The sequence below is a fragment of the Zeugodacus cucurbitae genome, chromosome 6 (genome assembly GCF_028554725.1).
Source record: "Zeugodacus cucurbitae isolate PBARC_wt_2022May chromosome 6, idZeuCucr1.2, whole genome shotgun sequence".
Classification (NCBI taxonomy): Eukaryota; Metazoa; Arthropoda; class Insecta; order Diptera; family Tephritidae; genus Zeugodacus; species Zeugodacus cucurbitae.
The window spans coordinates 52,748,073-52,774,355 of NC_071671.1; the positions used below are offsets into that span (position 1 = coordinate 52,748,073).

The following is a 26,283-nucleotide window of genomic DNA, read 5'->3' on the forward strand; positions in this document are numbered from 1 at the left end:
GTCATTTGTTTATCATCTCATTTCTCTCCGGTTATTTTCATACATGTGCTGTAATTATTAATTACTTAATATTTATTGCATTAATATATAATTGTTGCCATTTTTCCGTTCATTTAGGGTTCAATAATTGCGCCTAAATAGGTTATTGGCATTAGCAGTGGCGTGTGCGCTAATCATCAATTTAATTCTTCAAAATGTTTTTTTTTTTTATTTTCGCGCTCAAATCATTTGTCAGGTATATTGATTTACGTTGGGAAACGATTTTGGCTTTGTAGAGCAAATGCAGTAGGGATACTTCCATTTAATTAATAAACATATTTTTTATTGTATTTATCATTTTTAAATTTTTTTTTTGACAACTTTTTGTTTACAATTTTCGTCGTTACTCTGAATGTATTTTTTGTTGGATATTTTTTGTTTCATTCATAAGACTCGTTTTATATGAATATGAACTTCAGCGGCGGTACTGTCAATCAAAGCAATAAGTGCCGCTCCCGATATTTAATTGGAAACAAACAAACAATTTTAGAATTCAATGAACTTGCCATATTTTTATTAAATTATACATTTATACCACTAAATTTTTTCAAATTTTTTATTTAGTATACTTTTTTTTTTAAATACATTTCTAATTATTTATTTTTAATATTTTTTTAATTAAATTTTATTTATATATTTTTTTATAATTTCGTTAAAGTTAAAAATAATAAATTCATTGCAGCCTAAAAGTTCAATGTGAGCATTGCTGTTGGTTGGTTATAGTTAAATGTCTGCACTGCATTGAATCTAACAATGCCAAATTCGGGATCAAAACAAACCCTTAACCCTTAATTGAACCTTCAATAAGTCCAGTGTAATAATATAGTTGAAAAATTGCGCCACAATAAAGCAGGAAAGAAAGTAGCTCTCTCCTTTGCTAATATATTATTTATTCTTTCTATAACCCTGGGTTGCAACGCTCGTAAAATAGGAAATTGGGGAAACTTTCCGAAATTTTCGAAAACGCTAGATGATAGATACTTTTTATTCAATCTATAACTTTGCTAATATTTCGTACATCTCTTCTATTCGTAGTTTGTGCATTCATTTTATTTGATCAATGGAAAGTCTTATATGTTTTAAGCTGTTTCCAAATTTCATATGAAGCTTTTTCTTGACATCAACACACTTAAGTGTTCAGATACTGCCAGTCCAGAGACAGATAGAAAATCTTGATTTAAATTGTTTGGAAATTGAGATTGATCGGACATATGTATATGATTCCCCTGGTATTATAACAATGGATCATTATTGCGATCCTTCGATCTTAGTGCTTCTCATATGGACTTTTCGTCAAACTCAGTCGTTATAGCGTTTTTAGACAGCCAAATAAATTGATCAATTTAAATTTTTATTGTGAAACCCTTTTTTGCCTTTTATACTGGCGGCTACTCGATAACTGATTAGCTGTTATACATTTTTGTTTTTGCTTTTCATAAGAAGTTGGTAAGTTTCATCAGCTGATTAATATTTTTCAGCAGCGACATCTACCGTAGTTTTTTTTTTTAATAAAAAAATCGCAGACATAGAACGTATATCGTACGCCATTGTGTCAGAGTTGCATTTGATTTTCAAGTCGATTTAAATTCAATTTAAAATAAATGGTCGATCTTAATTGATCAATTAGCTCCTGTCTAAAAACGCTATTAGTTTCTTTAATGATTTTCGTATCTCCTTGGGAGACAAAGCAAAGATGTTTATACTTTAGCAAACTTTTAGCTGTTTTTACTTTTAGCAAAGATGCGTACTGACTCAGATTTCAACAACAAAATCTATATGTTTTGCATTGTTGAGTTCAAACTCCAAAACTGTTTGAGGAATGTATTATATTGTCTAATGGCTGCTAAATAGTATATAAAACCTATATAAAAATAAAATAGGTAGGTCCAACTATTTTGTATTTGTATTCTCTACTTTCGAGGAAACCTCTAACTAGCATAGCTGTAAGCGCCAGTCACCATTTGAGGGTTAAACACTCCCCCCAAGTGCATTGTTTCGCATTAGCGACTAAGATAAAAAGACATTAAATTAAATGCAAAATCGTGCTAAAGCAAAAAACGCATTTGTGCCTTAGAAGCCAACGTTAGCGCTCAAGAGACACTCATTCATATATACGCTTACTGTTGTTTAGAAGCACACAATAACAAAATAGCTAAAATAAAGAAAGAAAACAATTTATCTTCTCAACAAGCAAGCATTAAAAAGCGCCAATGGAAAACTACAAAACAAATGTGTGTTGAATGTGGCGCACATTGGGACGCAAGAGTCCCCAACTAAGACACTTGCCACTACTTCTGCTTGGCGCTCTCTCACGGCAATTGCTATTGCTGCTGCTGCTGCTTCAATTGCAATTTTCTTTGCTGGTTAGTCGCTGGTCAGCAAGCAACAGCAGGCTCCACAGAGTGGCCAAGTGTTTCTGCAGCACAGTCATCGCGTGCGCACCCCAACGGTCACAACGTTTCGCAGCGGTCAAGACGCGTGCGCGCACAACAAACGTTTATTTTCGCCAATTTGATTTGATTTGACGAACGCGCCGAGACGCGGCGCGGCGCGGCTATTGTCAACGCAGCGTAATCATTGTGATTACTGTTATTAAAGTTGTTATTATACGTTTGTGTTGGTTTTGTTTTTGTTATTTTTTTATGTCATTTATAGCAATGCAATTTGGCGCTCGTAAGGCGAACGCGCCATACTTTTTGGTGTGGTTGTGGTGGCGCGTTGCTTTAGCGCGCGTATCAATGAAAATCTGAGATGATTGCTTTTTTTTGTTGTTGTTGTTACAATTGTTGTTGTTGTTGGTGGTGTGTCGTGATTGTGTTATAAATAGAAATACGGTTGCTCATTAAAACTGAAGTAAAATACAAGTATTAATTAATTTGCCATTTAACTCAACGGTCGATCTATAAGGAAGGTGCGCGCCTGAGCTGCGCGTTTGTTGATCCCGCGTACAGCGTTCACAGCGCGGGCGCGTTTGTAATTTTCCAAATTGCTTGCCATTGAAAGTAGCGCTTTAATCGCCACCATAAAGTGCAATTGCATTTGGCAAATGTCGAAGGTCAATTCTATGTGAATGCAATCGACGCGGTGACCACGCGTCGTCTAACGGTATTATCGTATGCGATTTTCCTACTTTTACTGTTTGTTGCCGCGAGCGCATTATAATTAACATGCATATGTTTGTGATTGTGCCACTTCGCTTGGTCGCGTCAATTGTAACAACGTCGCTGTAGACGTCTGCCACAACAACAAATGCCGCACAGCGACGCGGCAGCGTCAATCAAATTGTTGTCAGCGTGGCCAAAAAGCCAAGCGCTGAACGCGATTTTGCACACAATATGCAACTAAAATTGTTATTGTTGTTGTTATTATTATTGTTGGTTACTTACAGCAATTGACTACACGCGGAAAATGCGCGCGTCTACACCACGTATGCTTAAGTGCGCGCGCGCTGTGTTGTTTACTTTTCCACGCGTCATTTCTTCGCATTCGTTTACTTTTCGTGCTCATGCAAGATACTTAAAAAGATACGACTATTATACATACGTAGTACTTATGTACATTAGAATTTCCATCAGCGCCAACAAGCACTTAACCGATTGCTCTGCTGCGCGCATCAGCGCCATCGACGCACCTATTCACCATCCACCCGCACATGCAATCAGCCATCACCACCGCCCTTAGTGCCCATCGTGGCGCTCAGTTGACTTATGTGAACGCAGCGCGGCGCTTTCGTGAGACACAAATTTTTCCGCATTGTATTACATAAATGCCAATAAAACGCATAGCGCGCTATTGTCGTTCTACAATGTATGTATGTCGGCGCACTGTGTGGTGAATATGGCATTAAATATGGTTAAAAACGAGATTAATTGTGATTCGATGGAATTCAGTTTTATACGAGTTATTAATTTTGTGTTGTAAGGTGCTGGCTACGTAAAAAAAGTTTTATTAGAAGCTAGTCTATTTCTGCTACAGTTGTGTACCCTTCGAAAATTCTCAGATACTTCGACGCTGTTTTCTAGTGAGACAGAGAAACACCTCCAAAATATCACAACTTCTTCTTTTCTTCTTGAAGTCTTGCAATCTCGTCCAAATCAGTTCAGAAGTAAGATATAAGACACAATTTCCCAAGATCTTTAAAACTGAAGACATAGTATACGAAAAAATGGTGCTTTTCTCAGGGTATCTTCTTAAGTTCACCAAAATTGAAGATGTTGGACATACTATTCTCGAAGATGAATCTCCATTAAAAATTAGCTTCTCGATGTTCTCATGTATTCATCAGTTTGTCTACTCTTTCTAAGCAAAGCCGTTCCATGGCGAAAACCAATGCGCCTAATCTAAAACTCTTAATTTCCGTTTCGTCTCTTCGTGTCTTTCCGTCCTTTCGAGTTCTCCATCTTCCTTTACAGCTTTTCCTCTTTTTCCCTCAATTATATATAAAGTAGTTTCAATAATGATATCATCTCACCAAAACTTATGAGATTAATTAGGAAACCAACTATGAATTTTTGCTTGAAATTTCTAAAAAATATGTATTTTTTTCTTCGTCAATAGCGGAATTACATCAGATGAAATTAGATCTGTACATTACACCGAGGTACTCTTGAGCGACTGTTTTTTCTTAGTATGAGGAAATAATAAAATATACTATGTACTCTTTTATAAAGAAAACCATAGACTATATCTGAATAGTACATTGTCATTGCCTATACCTTGTTTTTAAATGATTAGTGTTGGTCCTAGGCATGCGTTCAATTGATTTTACCAACGTCACTAATTCTGATAAGATGACAATGAAGTTCCGATTTTTTCTGAATTTCAATCAGGTAACCCCCTGTTCAGTGGTTTTTGTGGTTTCCTTACAATTTAAGGAAACGCACAAGGCAAGCCCTCAATTAAGAGGAATTACTCAACTCACACTAATTATGTGTATGCACTTCCGAAAGAATTTCTAAGAAGCTGCGACGCTTCAGCGTGAATTTCCGGTCGCACCCACTTTGTACAATATTTGACGCTGAAGTCCAGTATTTAATTGGCTGATTAAAAATTATTAGTCGTTAGCTTATTGTTTTTTTTTATGGCTACTGAATTTAAATAGATATTGGTTAAGCGCCATTGGAATGTTAAACAAAAAATTGCAGCAGACAATTTAAGAAAAAATAAATAAATATTTAATAAAAAATCTTAAATTGAATAAATTAATTTTAAAATTAACGTCGAAGTTTTTGATTGATCGATAGCCATATGCAAAATAAGTTATTCATTGTATTTAAATTGCTTTTATTGACTACTATAGAATTAATTTTGGAAGAAGTATGTTTTTCGTTTCATAACCTTTGAACAATGAAGTCAAAACATTTGTGTAAACATAAAAAATAAACCGTATGAACACACTTTGCGGAAAAGATCGCACTAAAGAGACCTTAAGGCCGTTAAGTTAAAATATAAAAAAAAGTTATAGAAAACAGACATTGAGAAGAAAGTGAAAACATAGCTATGTTGACTGAGGCATCACTTGAAACATTATTTTTTATTATATAACTGTATATTCACGCATTCGTTTTCATATAAATTAAGTGGAACATTCGTTAGCAGTGTTGCCAAATTATTATTTTGATTAGACAAATGCTATGAAGGTCAAATAATAGCCTAATAACGGCCTAATCTTTAACCAATCTAACTAAATTATTATATTTCTAGCGCAGTTTCAGTAGTAGATCCGTTTCGAAAGCAGAGAGCGGGCAATCTTCAATGTCTAGATAAAATTCCTCTTACTATATAAACAAGAAAGTTTACGTACAATTTTTCTGAAAGTGCTTATCTATAAATTGACCTTCTTTAAAATATTTTCCATTTTTATAACACATCACAAACTTTAGAATCATCATAATTGCAAAGTGAATCAGTATCATGCGATTTATATCATGAACTCTCATTCCAATGAGTTTAATATCAGTATTATATTTACAATAATTTTGATATTATCTTTTTTAGGTCATATTGAGTATAACAAATCGGGTTATTTATGAGCTAAAAATGCGTTCAATGTCTGCATTACTTATCTATAGTCTTAAAATCTATCTATAGTCTTAAGAGAAATCGGGCAGCGAAAGAATCTTTTTTGAGCGCAGCTTATTATTTAAATATTTTAGTTGCATTTACTCTCTTTTCATATATTTTAATGATGAGAGAAAATATGAAAAATTAAATTGCATCTGTGTAAACATTTTTCACATAACTGTACTAGGGTTTTAAACTTCAATTCCACAGCCATACAAAAAAAATTGTTTGTTATACAAACTATATGTGCTTGCTATATGTGCTATATGTTTTTAGGGTCGCTGAATCCGAATCCGAGGTTTAACACCATCAGATTAGGGTTTTGACATAACGCCATAAAACCAATATGGCGGACAGTGAATTTTAAAATTCATCCGATTCGCTTGATACTCACTACTTGGGGGTTTTAGAGGTCACCGGATTACGAATCCGTTGGCGGTTTTGCAAAATTTAAAATGGTGGATAATTATCAATAGAATCTTGATTTCTAAATCCTCTGCATAACGGTAAATATTTATAATATTTTAAACAATGAGAGGAGAGTAATTTTGAAATAGTTCTATATTGACAGAGTGATAGTGCGCTATGAGAAATTTTTAGAAAAGCAATCGCTTCACATCTTTTGACAGCTGTTAAGCAGTTCGCTGACAAAACATTTTATGAAATCTCTTCATATTCAGATAATACTAGAAAAATAAGGCCCGTGATTGTTATAAATATTTATTAATTATCTTATTTCCTATATAAACTGTTCTTACCAGATGTTGAGAGCATTTGATTAAGTAATTGAGTTCAATGCATTTTTGGAATACTTTTTATTTCGCTTATATATTTAATTTTTGGAATTTTTTGTTATATTTTTTGATTCTTTGTTGTTTTATTATTTGTTTTTGTTTTTGAATTTTTCCATTATTTTACTCATTCTCAGTTATTATCTAACCTCTCAGCATTTGAAATTGTTTTTTTTTTAATATTCTTCGCTCGTTTATATATATAAATCTGGTTGGGTTCAAACTAACTGTTTGAGGTGAAAACCAGTAACCCGATTAAATGCAGTTATTAAGCGTTTCAAATGAAAAGTGAGCGTGTCATAAAATTTTATATAAACATTATTTACGTACAATTTTTTTGTACAAAATTTATGAGTTTCGCTTCCGAGAGTGTCGCAACGCGGCACACTGTGCAAATGATAGTAACAACAACAACAGCAACAACAAATGTAATTTTGACAGCGACTGCGCTGCTGCTCATCAACGCTTCTTTATCAAGAATTACATTGCACATGCACAGCGACAACTGCTGGTTGGCAGCAACAACAAGAATAATAATAATAACAACAACAACAACAACAACAACAATTGATTATTGTAAGAATAAACAAGTAATGCCACTTGGGTGTTTGCAAACTTGCTGCCGTTGACGCTTGGCGCTTGACGCTTTAAGCCAAATGTAAACGCTTGGCGTTTGGTGAGCGCAATACAACAACAACAACAGCAACAATAACGCTGTTAGTGTGTGTGTGCGACAACGCATCTCTTCCTTCATCTTTATCACCGTTTGATATCAGCAGTCAGTGTTTAGCGTTTTGTTGAAATCGTCGTGCATTGAAATCTTCATTGAATCAGTCAGTCGCCGAGCAAAAGGCCAAGTTAATAGTAGTAGGCAATCGGCAGCGGGCGCCCTACTGTCTTTTCTTTCGCGATTACGCGCGGTTGTCGGCGAGATTCTTGGCAATTGTTGTATACGCTGTGTCTACTCGTACGTGTAATAAAAGCGCGTGCGTGCGTCTGCTACGCTTTTTTGGCGTGTGCTTTTTTCGTTTTTTTATTTTTGAATTTTTTTGACATACAAGAGCAAAATGTTGATTAATAGCTGATCTGATTGCTGATTAAGATTGAGTGCGCGCAAACATAAAAAAATTATTTACATATTTTTTGGAGACACACGCGTCAAAATTTAATGTTCATTCATTAAAATGAAGTGAAAAATAAGTAAATAAAAATAATTTAAATAAAAGTGTAATGAGTTTTAATAAAAAAGAAAAGTTATAATGAAATAAAATCAAATATTAATTATAAAACATTTAAAAGAAAATTAAAAAAAAGTGAAATTAAAAAGAAAAAATAAAAAACATAAAATAATAAACAATTATAAATTAACTAAAAAATAGTATTTAAAAAATAATAATAAATACCAAAAGAGTATTATAAATTTATAACCAATTAAAAATAAAAAATTACAAAATGCATGTTTACATTTTAATAATAAAAAATAATAATAACAATACTAAATTAAATAAAAGGAAAAATAATATAAAAAAGTCATAAAAAAATTATAAACGAAATAATAAAGTTTTAAAATTAATTATAAAATGTTTTAAATTAGTTTGAATAAATAAAAAGAGCATTTACAAAATAAAACAAAATTAATTAATTATAATAATAATATATATTTATGTTAAAAAAAAATAATAATATTGAAATAAAAATAAAAAAAAAATTTAATACAAATATATAAAAAAATTAAAAATAAAAAAATTCAATGTTAAATAAACATTATTATACCAAAAAAAGTGTTTAATTATAAATTAATAACAAAATAAAAATAAAAGAATTAGTAATTATTATATTAGAAATATTTGAAAAATGTATTGAAAAATTGAGCTTTATTGATAAAAAAATAATTACAATAATAAATTTATTAAAAAAGAAAAGAAAAATCCATAAACAAATTTAAAGAAGAGTAATAAATATAAAAACGTAATTAATTAAGAATTCAAAAAAATGAATAAATTAAGAATTCAAGAAAATAAATAAATTAAAAAAATAAAAAACTTTAAATCAAAGAAAAATATGTAAAAATTGAAAAATATTTAATAGTTATTTAATAAATTGAATAATAATTAATAATAAAAATAAATTTCATTATTATCACATTAGCAAATCGTTTAAAAGAAAATTTAATAATAACTGAAAACTTATAACTTAAAAAATATAACTTAAAAAAAAACACAATCATAAAAAATAAAATATTTAAAAAAATTTATAAAAACATTTTAGTTCTAGTTATACAGTTAAAAAATATTAATAAATTAAAAATTTATATTAATAATTATAAAAAAATATTTCTTCTGTGATATTCTAAACGTTATAATCGCCTACTAATAAGCCAGTGTGAAATTAATATTTAATAGTTCTTAACGCGAAAAATACACAAACACACGTTCACGTGCGCCAAGCTACTAATAGTTGATTGTTAATTAAACAGAGTGACAACAAATTCGCATTGCTATAAAAAATTAATAAAAAATAAATAAAAGAAATAATAAAATATTAAAATGTTTCTAAAAATTGCATGCTTCTACAATTGCTTGCCAACATGCATACACAAACAAACAAACAAACAGCAGTGGGCTAATAAAAACATGAATATTTAATTTTCATGCATTATCACTAATTAATTTATCGTGAATTTGTGTGCCATCCACTCAAGTGTAGCGCGTTGATTTTTGGTTTTTGTTGCTGTAAACTAATAATTGATTTTATAACACAACAACAACAACAGCAGAATTTGTGTTTTTTTTTGGAAAATCCCAAACTGAAGCTCATCATTCAAAAAAGAGTAGACATTTCGACACTTTTTTGTGACACTTTCAATTGCTGTACAAATATCTAATAGATACATAGATACAAACATACATACGTACAGACGTGTGTACCAAGAAGTCTGCATATTATTTTTTAAACTAATTTATTGTAAAAGCGTTACGCTTCCAAGCACCACACTTAGTATGAAGTTGTCAAAGAGTTTGGATGAGCTAATTTTGAGCGCATCGCGTCTAAGTCTGAATAATTTACGTTCGCCGAGTCGTAAGAAAACCAAAAATGTTAGTATATCTATTTAATCATTTATAAGCTATACAAACTACTTGTAGCAGAATTTTTGCATTTTCAACAACAATATATTTTATGTATGTTTCTGTTACGTGCGGCTGCTGCTAACGGTATTTTGTGTGTGATTTTTATTTTATTTTGCTGCGGCAAGTAAATAGACGTAAATTACAAGCGTAGATAACGATGTTTTCTCAAATGAGTGACGCCAAAGTGTGTGCATGGGTGTTTTGAAATCTATTTATATTTAATTTGCAGCGCTGCATTTTAGTGAGAAATAGTGGAGAAAACATTTAGTAAAAATTATAAAATTTTTGATATTTTTTTTCGAACTCAAATTGTTTTTAAGTGCTTGCAATGTTTTTATACAATTTTGGAAAAAGTTTTTTTTGTGAAAAGTTTTAATTTTTTCTAAAAAATATAATTAAAAAATTATATAATTTGTTTGAGCAAAATTACATTAAAATGTTCGAAAAATTAAAAATAATATGTTAAAAAAAAAAAACCATTTTGTGAATAAAAAAAATTGTTCAATTTAATGAGAAATAGTAGAAATACAATTTTAGTATTTTTTAAATATTTTTAATATAATTTTTTTTGAACAACAACATTTTTCGATTTTCTTTACACAATTTTAGAAGTATTTTTCAAAATTGTCAAAACTCCACTTGTGTCTTTTTTAAAATAAGCCTTATTAATAATGTTTTTGTGTTTTTTCTTTTTTGTATTGTATTTGTTGTTCTTTTCTTTTTAATTCATTCAGAGTTCACTAAAAATAAAAACTCGTTTTACATTTTTTTCTCGGTGTTTGTAATTTTTCAAACGCATATCCGGAAATTTTATGAAATATACTTATTGTTATCATACATCTTTATTATTGTTGTATGAAGCTCAGCTGTTGTTTTAACCAATTGAAATTAAAACATATGACAAATTATGGTTTAAGTACTTCCTTTAAGTACACAATCTTGTCAGTTATGCACAAAAAGAAAATTTGAATGAAAAACAAATATAAAAGAAATGAAAAAGCGAAAAGACAAGAAGGTGAAAAAAAACATCAACAAAAAATTTAGAAAATAAAATTTTTTTTCTGAAATGAATATTTTTACTTTTTTTGGCCTTTGATCCGCTGCTGAAATATCACATCAAGATTTCAGTGTACTCTAAGCTCTAAGATTATATCTTTCAGCCGATCTTATTCGAGAATAAATCATATATTTTTTTATCTCATGCTGTTTATTTTTACACACACGAAAAATTTCTTCTGATTTGGATCAATCACTTCACATAAACACTTCTTGGTAATCCATATAGAATTAAGTAATGAAAGATAAATCAATAACAACTATCGAAAGCTATAGTAAACTACAGCTACCCTAAAAATATCCCCAATGAATAATTTGTTTCAATAATTAATAAATGATAATATTAATTTCTTATCATCGTCAGATTTCGCCAAAATAATTTTTTTGTTGATTAAGCAAACCAATTTATCTTTTAATTGATTTTTAGAATTGCCGATTTCGAGAGCATTCCCTTCATTACTTTTTCGCAACTGTTATGAAATTTAATTAATATTTTTTTTTTATTTTGATGATGATATGATTAAGCATACATGCGTAGCTAATATGTTTGTGTAATTGCTTTACTAGAGATGCTAAAAATTATTTTTTTTTGTATAGATTTGACCTCAGCTAGAATTTTAGGCCAATTGTAATGTAGAGTTGTCCACAAAAAAATAGGAGTGCGCTCATGAACAAATCGAATCTTTATATTTTCCATAATAAAAATTGTTTTTGTTTCAAAATTTTTACACAATATAATCATTAATGATGTACTAATATTTCCACAGTCCATTTGTTGCAATTAAACGTAATAAACTTTTTTTATCGCGACTTTTGTTAAATAAACCCAAAAACAAGTTCCACAAAAAATAGGAGTATTCCATGTAATACGAGATAATTTTAAAATTTGAAGATTTGAAACACTTTCAAAGCTTTATAGAATAATAAAATAATTAATATTTTATTGAATAGCTTCAACTTTTTAATAGACACCCACCCGTCCGGGTCATAGAGCCTATAAGACCCTGCCAATGTTTGACTGATTGTCCTTCCCAAACCTCCTTCACTACCAGCGACAAATATCTCAAATTGATTGGTTTCCGTTAAGTAACACTGTTTTTGATATCGATTTTCATATTTTCAATGAAGTTGAGGTCAGGAGACAAAATAATGTTGGTGTACCAACATCAATGGTATATTCTATGAGGGGCATGGTTACCATGCTTTTTCTAAAATTTTGATATATTCCATGTGATCCATGATGCTTTCCATCAAGAGAATTATACAAACTCCGCTATTTTAAAAGCTACTCGATATAATGATTTTGGCGCCTTCACGTTTGATAGAATTTGCTGTAAATTGGGAATATTATTTCGTGTTATATGGACCTCTAACAATGTTTCTTGAACCTTAGTACAGGTTACAGCATAAATAATTCAATTTTGTATTCATTTTAATACAATATGTTATATGCATTTACTCACTGGCTGGGAGTCGTTTTTTTTTTTTTTTGCAAATTGTTGACGGTCTTCAAATACATTTTCATATTGGCACTCCTATTATTTTGTGGTCAATTGTATATCTGTATTTGATATAAGAAATTAATGAATAGATAAAAGATAGATTTTTTTCTCACATGAGAACTCTTTATATTTATAAATATACTCCGAGGTTTCTCGATGATTGATGGAAGTCAAATTATCGAGCTAAATGATTTTCTGTTAAACTCACTTCTGAGGAAGATTTCATGAGAAACGTCTTCTTGTTCTTCTGACATAAAAAATAAGGTCAAGTGGAAATAGAAGGTGGCTTAAATCTTGGGGAATTTTCCAACTGGATTATAAAACACAGAAATTTCGAAAAATCACCGCACAGAGTTATGCCGATGCAACTCTGTGTGCGTATTAAAAATATTACCAAATTTAATTTGTATCGAAATTGATTGTTATTAAGTGTAATTATATATTCGAAGACGCTCGATTTGCATGGATTTGGGCTTTTTTTAAGCTGAGCAACTTCTTCAATGAGAATGGTTGTGAAAAAAAAAAACAAAAACAGCAAGAATGTCAGAAAATAACTTCTTAAAAATCATACACCTACAAACTCATATATAAAGATGGGTATAAAATTGTTTATACATCTACTGAATCACTTAGGCGCTGCATGGAAAATTTTTGAAACAGACAATTTTGAAAACCACAATTTCACTGGGGAATTTACATTTCTGAATTTAAGGTGACTTTCTACCACTAATTACCCACATTAAAGATAATTGGGCCACTGGAAATTTTGTTGTTTATTTTGAAAGAATCTTCTGTAGACGCACAAAAATGCGCAAATACACCTGGTAAGCGCTGTAATCACATTGTTTAATGATTAATGACACGAATGTTATGGCTAAAATGTTAATTTCAATACAGATAGCTGTGTATTTTTTTATATCTCCTTAATTGTAACTGGTGAAACGTTAGTGCTGCACATGTTTTAGCGCAAGCACTGTCACGTGCCTTAACCGTAGCGAAGTCTTATGAAGAGCGCATAATAAAGAATATAATTTTTTGTTGGTGTCTAAATAACCAAATCACGTTTCTACTGCACAAATCTAGCTGGCTAATCGAGCGAATTAGAGGAATAAAATATTATAAAACAAAAACAATAATAATAAAAAAAGAAGATAGTTTATCATGTGTAAATACGATTGCTCATATAAATGGTCTGGCGGCATTCATTTGAATGTTTACTCAGAAAAGCTAGGCAAAACAAGCAAATCAGTCATAATATGTTCAAAGACACATACACATAGACACCTGCAACTATCTGCTGTGTTTTCCAATGAATTGAAAATCGAAAAAATCCTGCTTTTATGAAATTTATCTAACAAGAAACAGAATATCAGCCGCAATTAAAATCTCCCACAGCGCGTAAGTGGCTGAGTTGATTTTTTTACAGCGAAAACGCTTATCGGCGGTGGCTAATAATAAAATGAAAAAGTTATTAGAAAAATAAAACGTAAGAAAAAACCCAATTACATAGGCGCTTTAGCTTGGTTGTAATAAGTTTCATTGATTAAATGGTGGATTCATTGAAAACGCGCACTGCCAGTATGTAAATTTTACAACAAATCTACACAGACGTACATAAGTGTTTAAATGACACCAGCAGCTTGCACATGTTCGCCAGCGCTGCGCTGCATTTGCATGCTGCGCGCTCAGCAATCATTAATTAACGCTAGCTGAAAGCGTCGCAGCTGAAAATAGTTAAATATTTAACTGCTTTGCGGCATCATTAAGTGTAAAAACTGCAGCAGTAATGAGCGCAGCACTCAAGAAAAATCCCCGAATTCGTTTTGTATACATGCATTCTATGTTTGTGTGTGTATTGTAAACATCAAAACATGCATAAATGAAACACTCACACATACACAATAATGTTAAGTGAAGTGAAGTTACTTTTCTGGCATTTCCATGCATGCTAATTGAGCTAAAAAGCTTTCATTTTTATTTTCATGACACATTTTCATTTATTTATCACAGTCTTGATATTGAACCAAATTGCTTCAAAATGAAAATATTTGCCGCGAGTGGAAAAAAATATCAACAAACATACTTTGTTGGTCCACTAGGTCACGATTTTTCGATAACACAGTGGGTTGAAAACAGTATTTTATGGCTAAAATTAGAATTTTAAAAAATATTATTTAAAAAAAACATTTTTGAAGTTTAGTGAGATTAGGTCGTCGTCGGCAGGTACTCACGTAAATCAAACTCTCTAGAAGTTACTTCGGATGGGATACAAATTATTTTGTGCTTTTAATATTACAAAGATTATTTTTTGATTGTAGGTTTGAAATAATTTCCAAATTTCTAAATTAAATTTTAGTTACGCAAACCAATCTGAAATCTCCTGACCTAAACCAACTTAAAAGTTTCAATACGCTGAGATAGCGCTTCTTCGCTAATCCTGCAGTTATGAGAACGATTTCTTTATTGTAAGATTTTATATTTGTGGTTAGTCTTTCTCGAAAAATTACTCGAGAATTTTTCAACAAATGATCTGCAGTTGTCAACCGCACCTATACTAGGTTGAGTGTAAAACTGTTCCTATAAAATATTTGGCAACCAATTTCAGGATAGAGCTTTGAAGATAAAACCATTAAATTAATAATTCAGTTCTTAATATTATTTAAGCTGGTTTCTGACAAAATGCAAACACAAGGAAACAATACACATCTTGTTCTACTTCTTAGAGCTTAGCTTACAACTAACGCCGCTGTAGATTAATAAAACATTATTCAAATTGTTCAAAGGGAGTATTTCATGGACACGACTGTTTTGGAAACTATTAGTTTCTCAAGCTTAAGCCTTTCTCTACAAACCGCCTTAGATAAGCTGAAATGACGATAACTTCATGAAAATTGTAAGGATGATTCCTCTGTGTAGAATATTATGAGTGAAGTGTATAAGATACAAATCATTGATGACAGCCATTGTTGGATTATCGAAAGAAATTTTCAGAAATACCTCGTTTTCAATATTACAGTGGAACTTCCATAACTCGAACTTCTATAACTCGAAGTTCTCCATAACTCGAACTTTTAAAGTGGCAATAGAAGGCAAGTTTCATACAAATTTCCTTCCATAAATAGAACTTTTTGGTCAGGGCATAATACAAAATTTAAAATTTTTCTATCGAGGTAGAATCTTAGAAGAGTCCCTCTATATCTTATGGAGGCGAACAAAAAAATATGAGATTATACTTATGCATTGCATAAATCGTGTAAAAAAGGCATTGCGTACAAACGTCAAGAGCCAAACAATTGCAAAGTGCAACAAACAAAACTACCGAATACGTATTTACATAAAACTTCTACATTTATGTGAGGTAAATAAATAAAACTGGGTATAAATCTATATTTTACTGCTTTTTGAAAAATTATATTTTTAATGTAAATTCTATAACTCGAAGTTTTTTTGTGGATTATGGTGATTCGAGTTAGAGAAGTTTCACTGTATACGGAAAGGTGCTGCGTTATAAGGTATTTGTTTCTTATCTGTTCAAAAACTAGTGCGTAAAGTTCACAAATGCGACTCGTTTGAAAGAACTACTACTTTTCAGAGATGCATTAACTATATATACAAATAAATAAAGAAGACCTGGTACCGATAGTATTTTGACATTAAAAACTACTAAGAGACTCACTGAGACATATAAAGATCTTAAAAACCTAATGTAAAGAGAGAGCTAAGTTATACAAGAGAAAAAGGAAGTGATGATATCTATTAAGTTTTTTAATAAAAAATGGTTTAAAATTTATTACAAATATGATGAAGAAAATTATTTCTACATTCTTAAACATTTTAACGGTGTTCAGTAAGCAAACATGTATTACCAACATTTATTTATACATACACACTTTGTAAGCATTTTCTATTTACATTCCATTACGGTAATAACACATGTCAGCGCTTAAATCACAAAGCGTTTAATGGATCAATTGCAATTGCAAAGGCAGTATTCTAAAATGCACACTCTCCCTAAGCGACCAATCAACTTAATGAAATGCAATTGCAATTTAAAAGTATTTTTACTCACGCAAACCTCCTTTACTTACACGCATTCTCAAGCACACATTACATTTTAGTGGAGAGTGTGTGTTTCGCTTGAAATATGAAGCCGCGTAAGAAGTACAAATTTAGAATTGAATTTTTGTAAGATTTTGTATTTCATTACACACAACACAAAAATGCGCGCTGCAACTGGAAATGTTAAAATTAAACGAATTTGCATTTTGATCCTGATCAGCGCACCTCTTCAAACAATTTAAGTTTATGAATTGTACGAGGGCAGTACGTTGGGTCAGTGACTTAGTATATATTTTTTTATTTTTGAAATTTAAGAATGGTTTGTGTAGTTTTCTGAAGCTTAAGAAAATAATACAAATATCTGAGGTCATTTCAATTGTTCTTGTTCTTACTAAGCAGTAAAGTCTGTTTCAAACCCAACCAGAGACCATGAGAACCATTTCTTGGCACTCTTATCGGATTGAACATCTTTTTAACTCTTTTCTAACTATAGCCTCTTTAATTTGACATCATATATTGTATAAATACTTAGTTCTTAGTAGAAAGCCTATAGGATCCAGTGGGCCCCTGATAAAGAATACAATATCTCGAACATATTTATCGACTGTCTCATATAATGCTGTGTTCATGACCTTTTTGGAAGGATTACGCGCAACAAGTTCAGATACATCCGCGAGGGAGCTCAGTTTAGTTTACCATGAAACGATTTACCGAAAGCGGTTTAGCTATGTTGGTATAAAGGGCCCTATGATCCAAATAAATATTGTTTTCTAACATCGTACCTAGTCCATTGTACCAGGAAAATAGTTCTTAGAATTTTCATCAGCCTTAGGCGTCATTTCAATTTGTGAGGTGCTCAATTTGTTCGTTAAATGCAAGGCGATATAGAAGAGAATTGGGGCCCAACAACTGCTAACTACTGTTTCATGAGTGGAAAAATTTTCGAGTGATGAAAAAGGAGAACCCATTGTTTTAACTTATCGAACCAAATATATTTTTCTTTAGCAAGAACCTTAAATTAGTGAAATCTGTAAAAAATTTAAAAAAAAATCGCTTTTAACCTCTCATCTAGAAAACCTAAAGAAAGTTCTACAAAAACGTAAGATTCTATATTCAGTATTTATCGACATATTTATGCTTAACTTTCTCCGATATATGCATTATATATATCAGTTTCAATGCACTTTTGACACATTTAGTAAAAGTGTGCCTTCATAATTGATTAGTCAAATATAAGAACATGGCACAGAACAACGTTGTTGTAGATATTAACACCTGTCAATAATTTCCGTGTAAATATATATACATATGTATAACTGTCATATTTCCCCATAAACACATATCTAATTCCGCCCTTAACGTGCCACGTACCAACCAATCGATCAATGTCAATGTCACCCAACAGTTCGAACATTTTATCACATTTGATTGCATATCAAACCCTCGTAACTCCCCCGATACATTCACCCACACACACCTAGTGTACACATATCAATGGTGTATTACATTAATAAGCCGCTACTTAGACGTAGTAAGTAGTCTATTAAGTCCACTTAATATTAATGTAAATATTTACGCTATTCATTAGCTTTATCTTGAATTTGCTGTTTTCTTGCTATTGTTGTTGCTATTGCCTTTGTATTTACTTTGCTTTACTCAAGCATTTTCAATTTTCACACTTGGCTCAAGTCTTTTTTTTATCATGTATTTTAAAGGGTTTTCTCAGCACTCGCTTGGTTTTTCACTTATCACTCGAAATACTAGTTGAAGAGTCACAATGAATAAGTCAATATTACTTAGTTGCTTGTTAATCAATCAATCGCGCAGCTAAAATCAAAGTTTTGATTGCTTGAAAGTCTTAAAAATATATATGATTTAACAATTCATTAGATTTAAGTGGTACAATATTTTTGATATGCGGTACTTCATAGTTGTTGATTTTTTTGTTGTAAACATACTCTAACCTAAAGCTTTTAAATGATTTTCGAGTATAGTACGACACTTTTATTTTCACAGCAATCGAAGCTATATACAGATAAACATAACACTTCTAGTACAACCAACAATAACAAAAATTGAGTCATTGCTTCCATTATACCCTTCATGACAAGAATGTTGTTCTATGTATCCCTTGGGTTGACGTTTTTAAGTATATAATTATAGAAGACGATAATTTACTGATAGATATGTGTTATTTTAGCTGAGCCAATATATCGAAATAAAACCCCAAAAAGTCATCAGGATACAATTAAGATTATTGATGCTCCATCTTGGGGAGGTTATAGTTAAATTTAAATAATTTCTACTTAAAGACCTTCATACTTTGGGATGTTAACTTGCAAATTAAAAAAAAAAAAAAAATTATGAGTAAAATGAAATAAAAAATGTGGAAATTTGGTAAGTTTATTTAGAGCTTTGATGAGAAAGTGAAAGCTCATTTAAAAAGGTTGTAGAGAAAGCCGGGAATATTACACTATAAAGGGGAAGCTCTAGTCGGTTTGTAATACATACGTTGAATCTATTTAACATATAGATGTTGTAAATCTCCCTAATTAAACTAACACAAGCGCTTAGCTATGAAACTTCTGAATTATTGTTGGACTAATTGCTTGCTACAAATAATGCATCAATTTATTCATGAGTTTAAACTTTTTTTTGAATCTACCAACATTATTGTCATCTTTTTTAAAAACTTTCTTGAATTGTATATTAAAAAAAAATTAACTGCAACATGCACTAACGCTTAAATATCATTAGCTCTAATCATTTTTGTATGAACATGCTTCTGTGTTGTGAAAATGCTTTGTGAAAGTTTGATGGGTTTATGTGAAAGCTCTCATTGTGTGATATCTTATTTTTGATTTAGACGAAGCTTAAGCTTAGCAAACGTCCCGCATAGAGGTAAAATGTGAAAGCTGCATTGATCCCTAAATTAGCTTAGGCCAGCTTTAAGGAGTGATGGTAAAATGTGTGAATATTTATGAGCGGTTATATGTGTTCTGCTAACCTAATTGGTAATTAATCTAACTCAAAAGCTCCTTAAAATGTAAAAGCTTTCATTTTGGGTAAGCTTAGTGGGTAATCAACTAAAGTAGCTGCACCTAATGAAGGCTGTAATATGCTCCAAATTAACTTTGAAAGCTACATTTTCATAAAAATCAATTGGTTTTTGGTTTAACTGAAGCTCACATGAGCTTTAGAATCCAAAGTGAATGTGAAAGCTAATTTTTTCTAAGGAAATATTACTTTGTTGTGTTGTAAAAAAGAGTGAATCTAGTACATAGATTTTTTGTAAGATTCAGCATCTAATATACACTACTTTCTGCAGTGATCAATTTTTGCCATGCGATATACATATATGTTTTTTTTCTCTAAGTGTCTAAATTAATGCATATAATATTTTGGCATGAAACTCTCCCTCAATAACAAATTCTATTAATAATAATCCACAAACGCTTTAACATATTTCTAATAATTTGTTTTTCCTTCCACATTCAGCATCTCAATCGCTACGGAGATTCTATGGGTTCACTAGCACATCGAGCGCTCCTACAATATGTGGAAAATAATGACCTGTCCGGTTTGCGCGCTATCTTAGATAGTCGGCATTTATCCGTCGATGATCGTGATGAGGTGAGTTAATAAGCCTTAATTATTTATTTTCAATTTCACCACATTGCATTTAGTTGTAAGAATATTTTTGAAGCGAAACTTTTCTAGGAAAGCTCTATTAAATATATGTATGCATATGCCCATATTTCACAAATTCTTTATAACAGAATGGCACCACTGGACTTATGGTTGTTGCTGGACGTGGCTTAACTGTTTTTGTGCGCGAATTCTTGGCACGCGGCGCAGATGTCCAAGCGGAGGACAATGACAACTGGACGGCATTATTGTGCGCGGCCAAAAATGGTCACTTCGATATCGTACAACTGCTCATCGATCACGGCGCCGATATTGAGCATCGTGATATGGTAAATATTTCTCCGCACGAAGCTACCGAACGCCTCCCTTTAACACCAATTCGTTTCTTCTTTTTCTCTGTCCCCTTATCAGGGCGGTTGGACGGCATTAATGTGGGCAGCTTACCGTGGTCACACCGATCTGGTGCGTTTTCTGCTCGAGAAGGGCGCCGATGTGAATGTACACGGCAATTATCATTTGGGTCCGCTGTTGTGGGCAGCAGGTCGTGGCTTCAGAGATATTGTTGAATTGTTAGTGCAACGCGGTGCTAAGGTCAATGTCGGCGATAAGTATGGTACAACAGCGCTGGTGTGGGCATGTCGCAAAGGCAATGCTGAGATTGTCGATACGCTGTTGAAGGCTGGCGCTAATGTCGACACAGCGGGCATGTATTCATGGACGCCGCTGTTAGTGGCCACCTCAGGCGGACATACGGACTGTGTCACCTCGCTGCTGGAGAAGAAACCCAATGTGAATGCGCTGGATAAGGATGGCATGACCGCGTTGGCGATTGCGAGTCGTGAAGGCTTCCAGGTGAGCACCACCGTTCGTCTTCAATTTATTTATTAATGATTATAATGATGGTTTCTGCTTTGCTTTTCCTGCAGGAAATATGCGCGGCTCTAATCGCCGCTGGCGCCTACATCAACATACAAGATCGAGCCGGCGATACGCCCCTCATACATGCCGTCAAAGGTGGTCATCGCGGCGTTGTTGAAGCGCTGCTCAAGAAGCATGCTGATGTCGATATACAAGGCAAGGATCGGAAAACCGCTATATACACCGCTGTGGAGAAGGGTCACACACACATCGTGAAGATACTCTTATCTACCAATCCTGATCTCGAGGCGGCGACTAAAGACGGCGATACTGCGCTGCTGCGCGCTGTACGTAACCGTAATCTGGAGATGGTGCAAATGCTGTTGGATCGCAAGGCCAAGGTGACGGCGAGCGATAAACGCGGCGACACCTGCTTGCATATCGCTATGCGCGCGCGTTCCAAAGCGATTGTGGAGGCGTTACTGCGCAATCCCAAGAACAGTCAGCTCTTGTATAGAGCCAATAAGGCTGGCGAGACGCCCTACAATATCGATACCATACATCAGAAAACCATATTGGGACAGGTGTTCGGCGCGCGTCGTCTCAATACGAATGAAGACTCGGAAGGCATGCTCGGCTATGAATTGTACTCATCTGCTTTAGCTGATGTACTCAGTGAACCCACATTAACCACACCCATTACGGTGGGTTTGTACGCCAAATGGGGTAGCGGTAAAAGTTTTCTGCTCAACAAACTACGCGATGAAATGAACAACTTCGCTCGCCAATGGGCGGAACCGCCCATCAATACAAGCGGTTTGATGTTTCTCGTAAATCTGCATATCGCGCTGGTGCTAGGCACCGTAGTCGGCCTATCTTCGTGGTCTGCCATGTGGGGCGGTATAGCGGCTGTGCTTTATTTAGTGTTCACATACCTCCTGCTTGCCAGTATTAACTATGCCAACAATCATATGGACGTCTATTGGGCCTATTCGGTGCAACATGGTATTATGAAGCGCTTCGGTCGCCTGCGTCTCATATTACAGGTCGCCTTCTGTCATCCGCCCGGTGCGCAAGCGGACGCACAAGCGAAACCGGTTCGTTTCCATTTCGCTGAGGCGAGCAGCGCGTCGCCTACGGGTGAGAGCGCAGTCACGCATATGTTGGTTGCGCTCTTTGAGGCCATCGAATCGCATTATGGCTGGCTATCGACACGCTTGTATCGCGCGTTTCGTCCCAAAGCTGTGAAAGCGACATCCGGTTGGCGCTGGCGTCGCATGTGCTGCATGCCGATTGTGATCATTTTCGAGTTATGTCTATTGACACTCATCACCGGTATTTCGCTCGTGGTGGCGTATTTCACGTACGCTACCGACGAGGAAAAGGAGCGGATACTCGTTTCGATTTATGTGATCTGCGCCATTTTAGTAACGCTTATCTGCACGAATTTACACGGACTGGCGAAAGCGTTCGGTTCGCTGTTCATTTCACAAGGACGTCATTTGCGTCGCTCGGTGCGTCACAACGAAGGCGCGCCACTCACTGCAATGGGCGCCGAGGTGGCACTCATGACCGATATGGTGAAGGTAAACAAGTGTGATTTCCAAACAAAAACATCAAATAAATTTTCTTGTCCACTCACAGTGTCTGGATGCCTTCACGAATCAACAAAGCCGTCTTGTAGGCGTGGTAGACGCACTGGACTCCTGTGATACGGAGCGCATACTTAGCGTGCTCAACGCCATACAAACGTTGCTCTCCTCACCGAATCGTCCGTTTGTGCTGCTCATCGCTGTCGATCCGCATGTGATTGCCAAGGCAGCAGAGGCTAATAGCCGTCGCCTATTTACTGAAGGCGGCATTGGTGGCCATGACTTCCTACGTAATCTGGTGCACTTGCCGGTGTATTTGCAGAATTCTGGTCTGCGTAAAGTGCAACGCGCTCAAATGACTGCTATGCTCTTCAAACGCAACTACAGTGATTTCCCCAACGAAGACGGTCCAACATTGGGACATTCGGTGTCGGCGCGTCGCTTGTCCAATGCTTCGGAAATAATGTCCAGTCAAGAGAAATTGCGCACTTCGCATAATCCTGGACGCAGCGGTGGCAAGAAGATGCGTCTCTCCGAATCGGTTGCCAGTTCGATTGGTTCCAATTTGCATCGCTTGGGTCAGAATCCGCAAGGTGTGCTCGATTTGTCGCGCATCATGTTGACCGATGACTACTTTAGCGATGTGAATCCGCGCAGCATGCGTCGTCTTATGAATGTCATCTACATAACAGGTGGGTTTAAAGATATGCCCTCGCGATTTTTTTGAGGCTACTAATATTAATTTTGTTTTTCTTCGCAGTGCGTCTACTGAAAGCATTCCAAATAGACTTTAGTTGGTATCGTTTAAGTTCTTGGATCAATTTGACGGAGCAATGGCCGCTGCGCGCCAGCATGATTGTGCTGCAGCATGACAACTTCATGGATTCATATGACGATAATGTGTCGTTACAAGCTGTGTATGAAAAGTGCGTATTACACTATGCTACAAATTACATATTTTTGTTTCAATTTCGTTTCCAGAAATATATCGAACATTAAGTATTCGATATAATATGAAAATTATTAACAAAAAAGCTGAAAAATATTTAAGCTGTGAATTCTACTCTCGACTTGGAGATAAATTGATTATTCTAGAGTTTCTGGAAATTCGGTCGAAATAGCTGCCGGAGGTGCAAATTATTGGGTTAAAATTTTATGAAAAATATTACTTGGAAAATTTTAGTATAGACACCTGAATAGATTATATGTATTTTTATATAGTTGATAAGGAGTTTTATAGTTGATAGGTATTACCGATGCAAGATTACATCGGAGGGTTAAAACATTATGGAAAATCAAGAAAATTCAGCATAGGTCGCTTAAGACAATTATTCAAATTCATGGAAGAGAGATATCATAGAGAAAAAATTTACATTTTCGAAAATCAAAAGAATTTTTATGAGTAAAACAATTAAATATTTCAATATTTATTTTTATAGAGTACGTCCAAAAATCGGTTGCCTACGCGAGGCAGCACCATTGCTCGAGCTCGATCGCGATGAACGTAAATTGGACGCATTCTTGCAATTGCATAAATCGGATTTGTTAGTGGCGGATTTGCGTATATTCCTGCCTTTTACTATCAATCTCGATCCATATTTGAGAAAAGTTTTGAAAGGTTTGTAAACTGCTATAATAATAATTTAAAATATAATCTTATTACTACTCTCATTGCACCTTTACAGAGGACCAACAATCGATCGAAGATGAGGGCACACTAATGTTGCAGAATAAGCCGAGCGTTAATCCTGCCATACGCATACCCCCACCAACACCGACGTATGTGCCTTCGCCTGCTGCTTATCCACCTTATCAATTATTCCACAACGACTATGAGTTGAGACATCGAAATGCCAGTATAAATTCGGAGCCGGCAATGACGCCATTAATGGGCTCGCCAAGTGATTCGTTTGGTGTAAGTGTTAACTTTTGAAATGAAAATTATGAAATATGAATAATTTTTTATGAATATTTATAGGATGACGTGCTACAGACAAAACTATCTGACCTAACAGTGGAAGGTGTCATCAGCTTGCTGGAACGCGTCGATGACTTGCGTCCCGCCTTAGCGAAGCTGTCACCTATTCTAAAGGAGAATGCCATAAATGGGCGTGTACTGAAATATTGCGATATCAACGATCTGAAAGGGGTAAGCGAATACTCTCAATTCAAAATTCGTCATTTTTCATTTAATTTTTTTTAACTTCCTTTAAAAGGTGCTCGGTCTCAATTTTGGCCACTGGGAATTATTTAGATTACTTATAAACACACTGCGAGACTGTGAGAAAATGCAACGTAAATTCAAGCCAACACCCGCGATAGCCGATGTGCCAGCATCGAATACGACGACCGCAAAAGACAGCACAGACACACATACGCTGGCGCCGAGTCAACCGCATTCGCGTAAGAACTCAACCACGAGTCATATGGAGAAGCAGGTTTGTCATGCAACAAAATGTGGAGCGCAGCAGCTCCATTATTAGTGTGTTCAAGTAAATTCGGTAGTAGCAATATTTCCATGTACCACTAATTTCGAAATTTTACAAATTCGTAAAATATTGATTTTTGTAAATTTTCGAAAATTTTAAATTTTGAAATCATTTCGGAAAACTTGAATTTCAAAAACATTGAAAATAAATATTGTTCTCAAAAACTTTTTGAAATCAAATCTGAAGTGTTTCGTTGGAAATATTGCGCATAGCAATTCAATGTCGCAAGCAATACATTTCATAATTGCACACACACACACATGTATGCATATGTATATACAGACTTACGTATGTACAAATCAAATTCGTTTTCATGCATAACGTATATTCTTGTTTTGTTTGCGAATCATTCCGAAAATGCAGCCAAAAGTACACGATTATGAGTATCTACAGGTAAAAATTATACAAATTTAAAATTCATACATATTTTTACGGTGTTGCCCATATACTATAATTATATTTAAATACGTTGATTTTGCTCAATTCTTGTATGCTAAAGAAATTTTCGATATCTAAATGTTTTTTTTTTTTAATTCCAAATTGCACGAATTTATTATTCATAAATGTCAGTATTTTTGTCGTAGTTAAGATTAATGTAATTAGTATTTTGTGAGGTTATAATTGAACTTTTTAAATATCTGAGTGTTACATTTTAAGAAGTTTTTCATTCTAATTTTACTTTGAGTAGTCGCAAAGGCATCAGAAGCCAAGTTAAATTAAAAACGAATTTTATGAAGAAAATTTCAACTGAAAAAGATATATATGTATAAAATGCTATGCAAGACGGGTTCATATTACTATGACTTCAAAAGAAAAATGAACTTCCATAACTCAAAAATATATAACTCGAAGTTCTCCATAACTCTAGAAGAAGTCCAATTTCATACAAATTACGTTCCATAACTTGAAGTTTTTTGTGGATTATGGTGATTCGAGTTAGGGAAGTACAACTGTATATCAAGTTTTGGTTTTGGGATACTTTAACCGCAAAGGTTTTTATGAAAACTGAGAAGACACTAAAACTGAACGGTTAGTATGTCAGATAATGAAAGATTGAG

At 33.6% G+C, this 26,283-nt stretch overlaps 1 protein-coding gene across 7 annotated transcripts in view; it reads left to right on the forward strand.

The window, feature by feature from the left end:
- Positions 1-26,283, forward strand: part of LOC105212627 (kinase D-interacting substrate of 220 kDa) — a 64,564-nt gene that overhangs the window by 28,054 nt on the left and 10,227 nt on the right. For 6 of the 7 annotated variants that reach the window (XM_054234058.1, XM_054234057.1, XM_029040378.2 and 3 more), the window contains 10 exons: positions 20,137-20,271; positions 20,418-20,615; positions 20,698-21,138; positions 21,213-22,730; positions 22,789-23,428; positions 23,497-23,662; positions 24,176-24,354; positions 24,422-24,651; positions 24,715-24,885; positions 24,953-25,174. In XM_054234058.1, coding sequence (XP_054090033.1) covers positions 20,161-20,271; positions 20,418-20,615; positions 20,698-21,138; positions 21,213-22,730; positions 22,789-23,428; positions 23,497-23,662; positions 24,176-24,354; positions 24,422-24,651; positions 24,715-24,885; positions 24,953-25,174 — 3,876 coding nt within the window. In that variant the 5' untranslated portion in view covers positions 20,137-20,160. Of the gene's footprint in view, positions 1-9,232; positions 9,989-20,136; positions 20,272-20,417; positions 20,616-20,697; positions 21,139-21,212; positions 22,731-22,788; positions 23,429-23,496; positions 23,663-24,175; positions 24,355-24,421; positions 24,652-24,714; positions 24,886-24,952; positions 25,175-26,283 lie in introns of those variants that run through there. The other variant, XM_029040377.2, reaches the window with a different exon arrangement.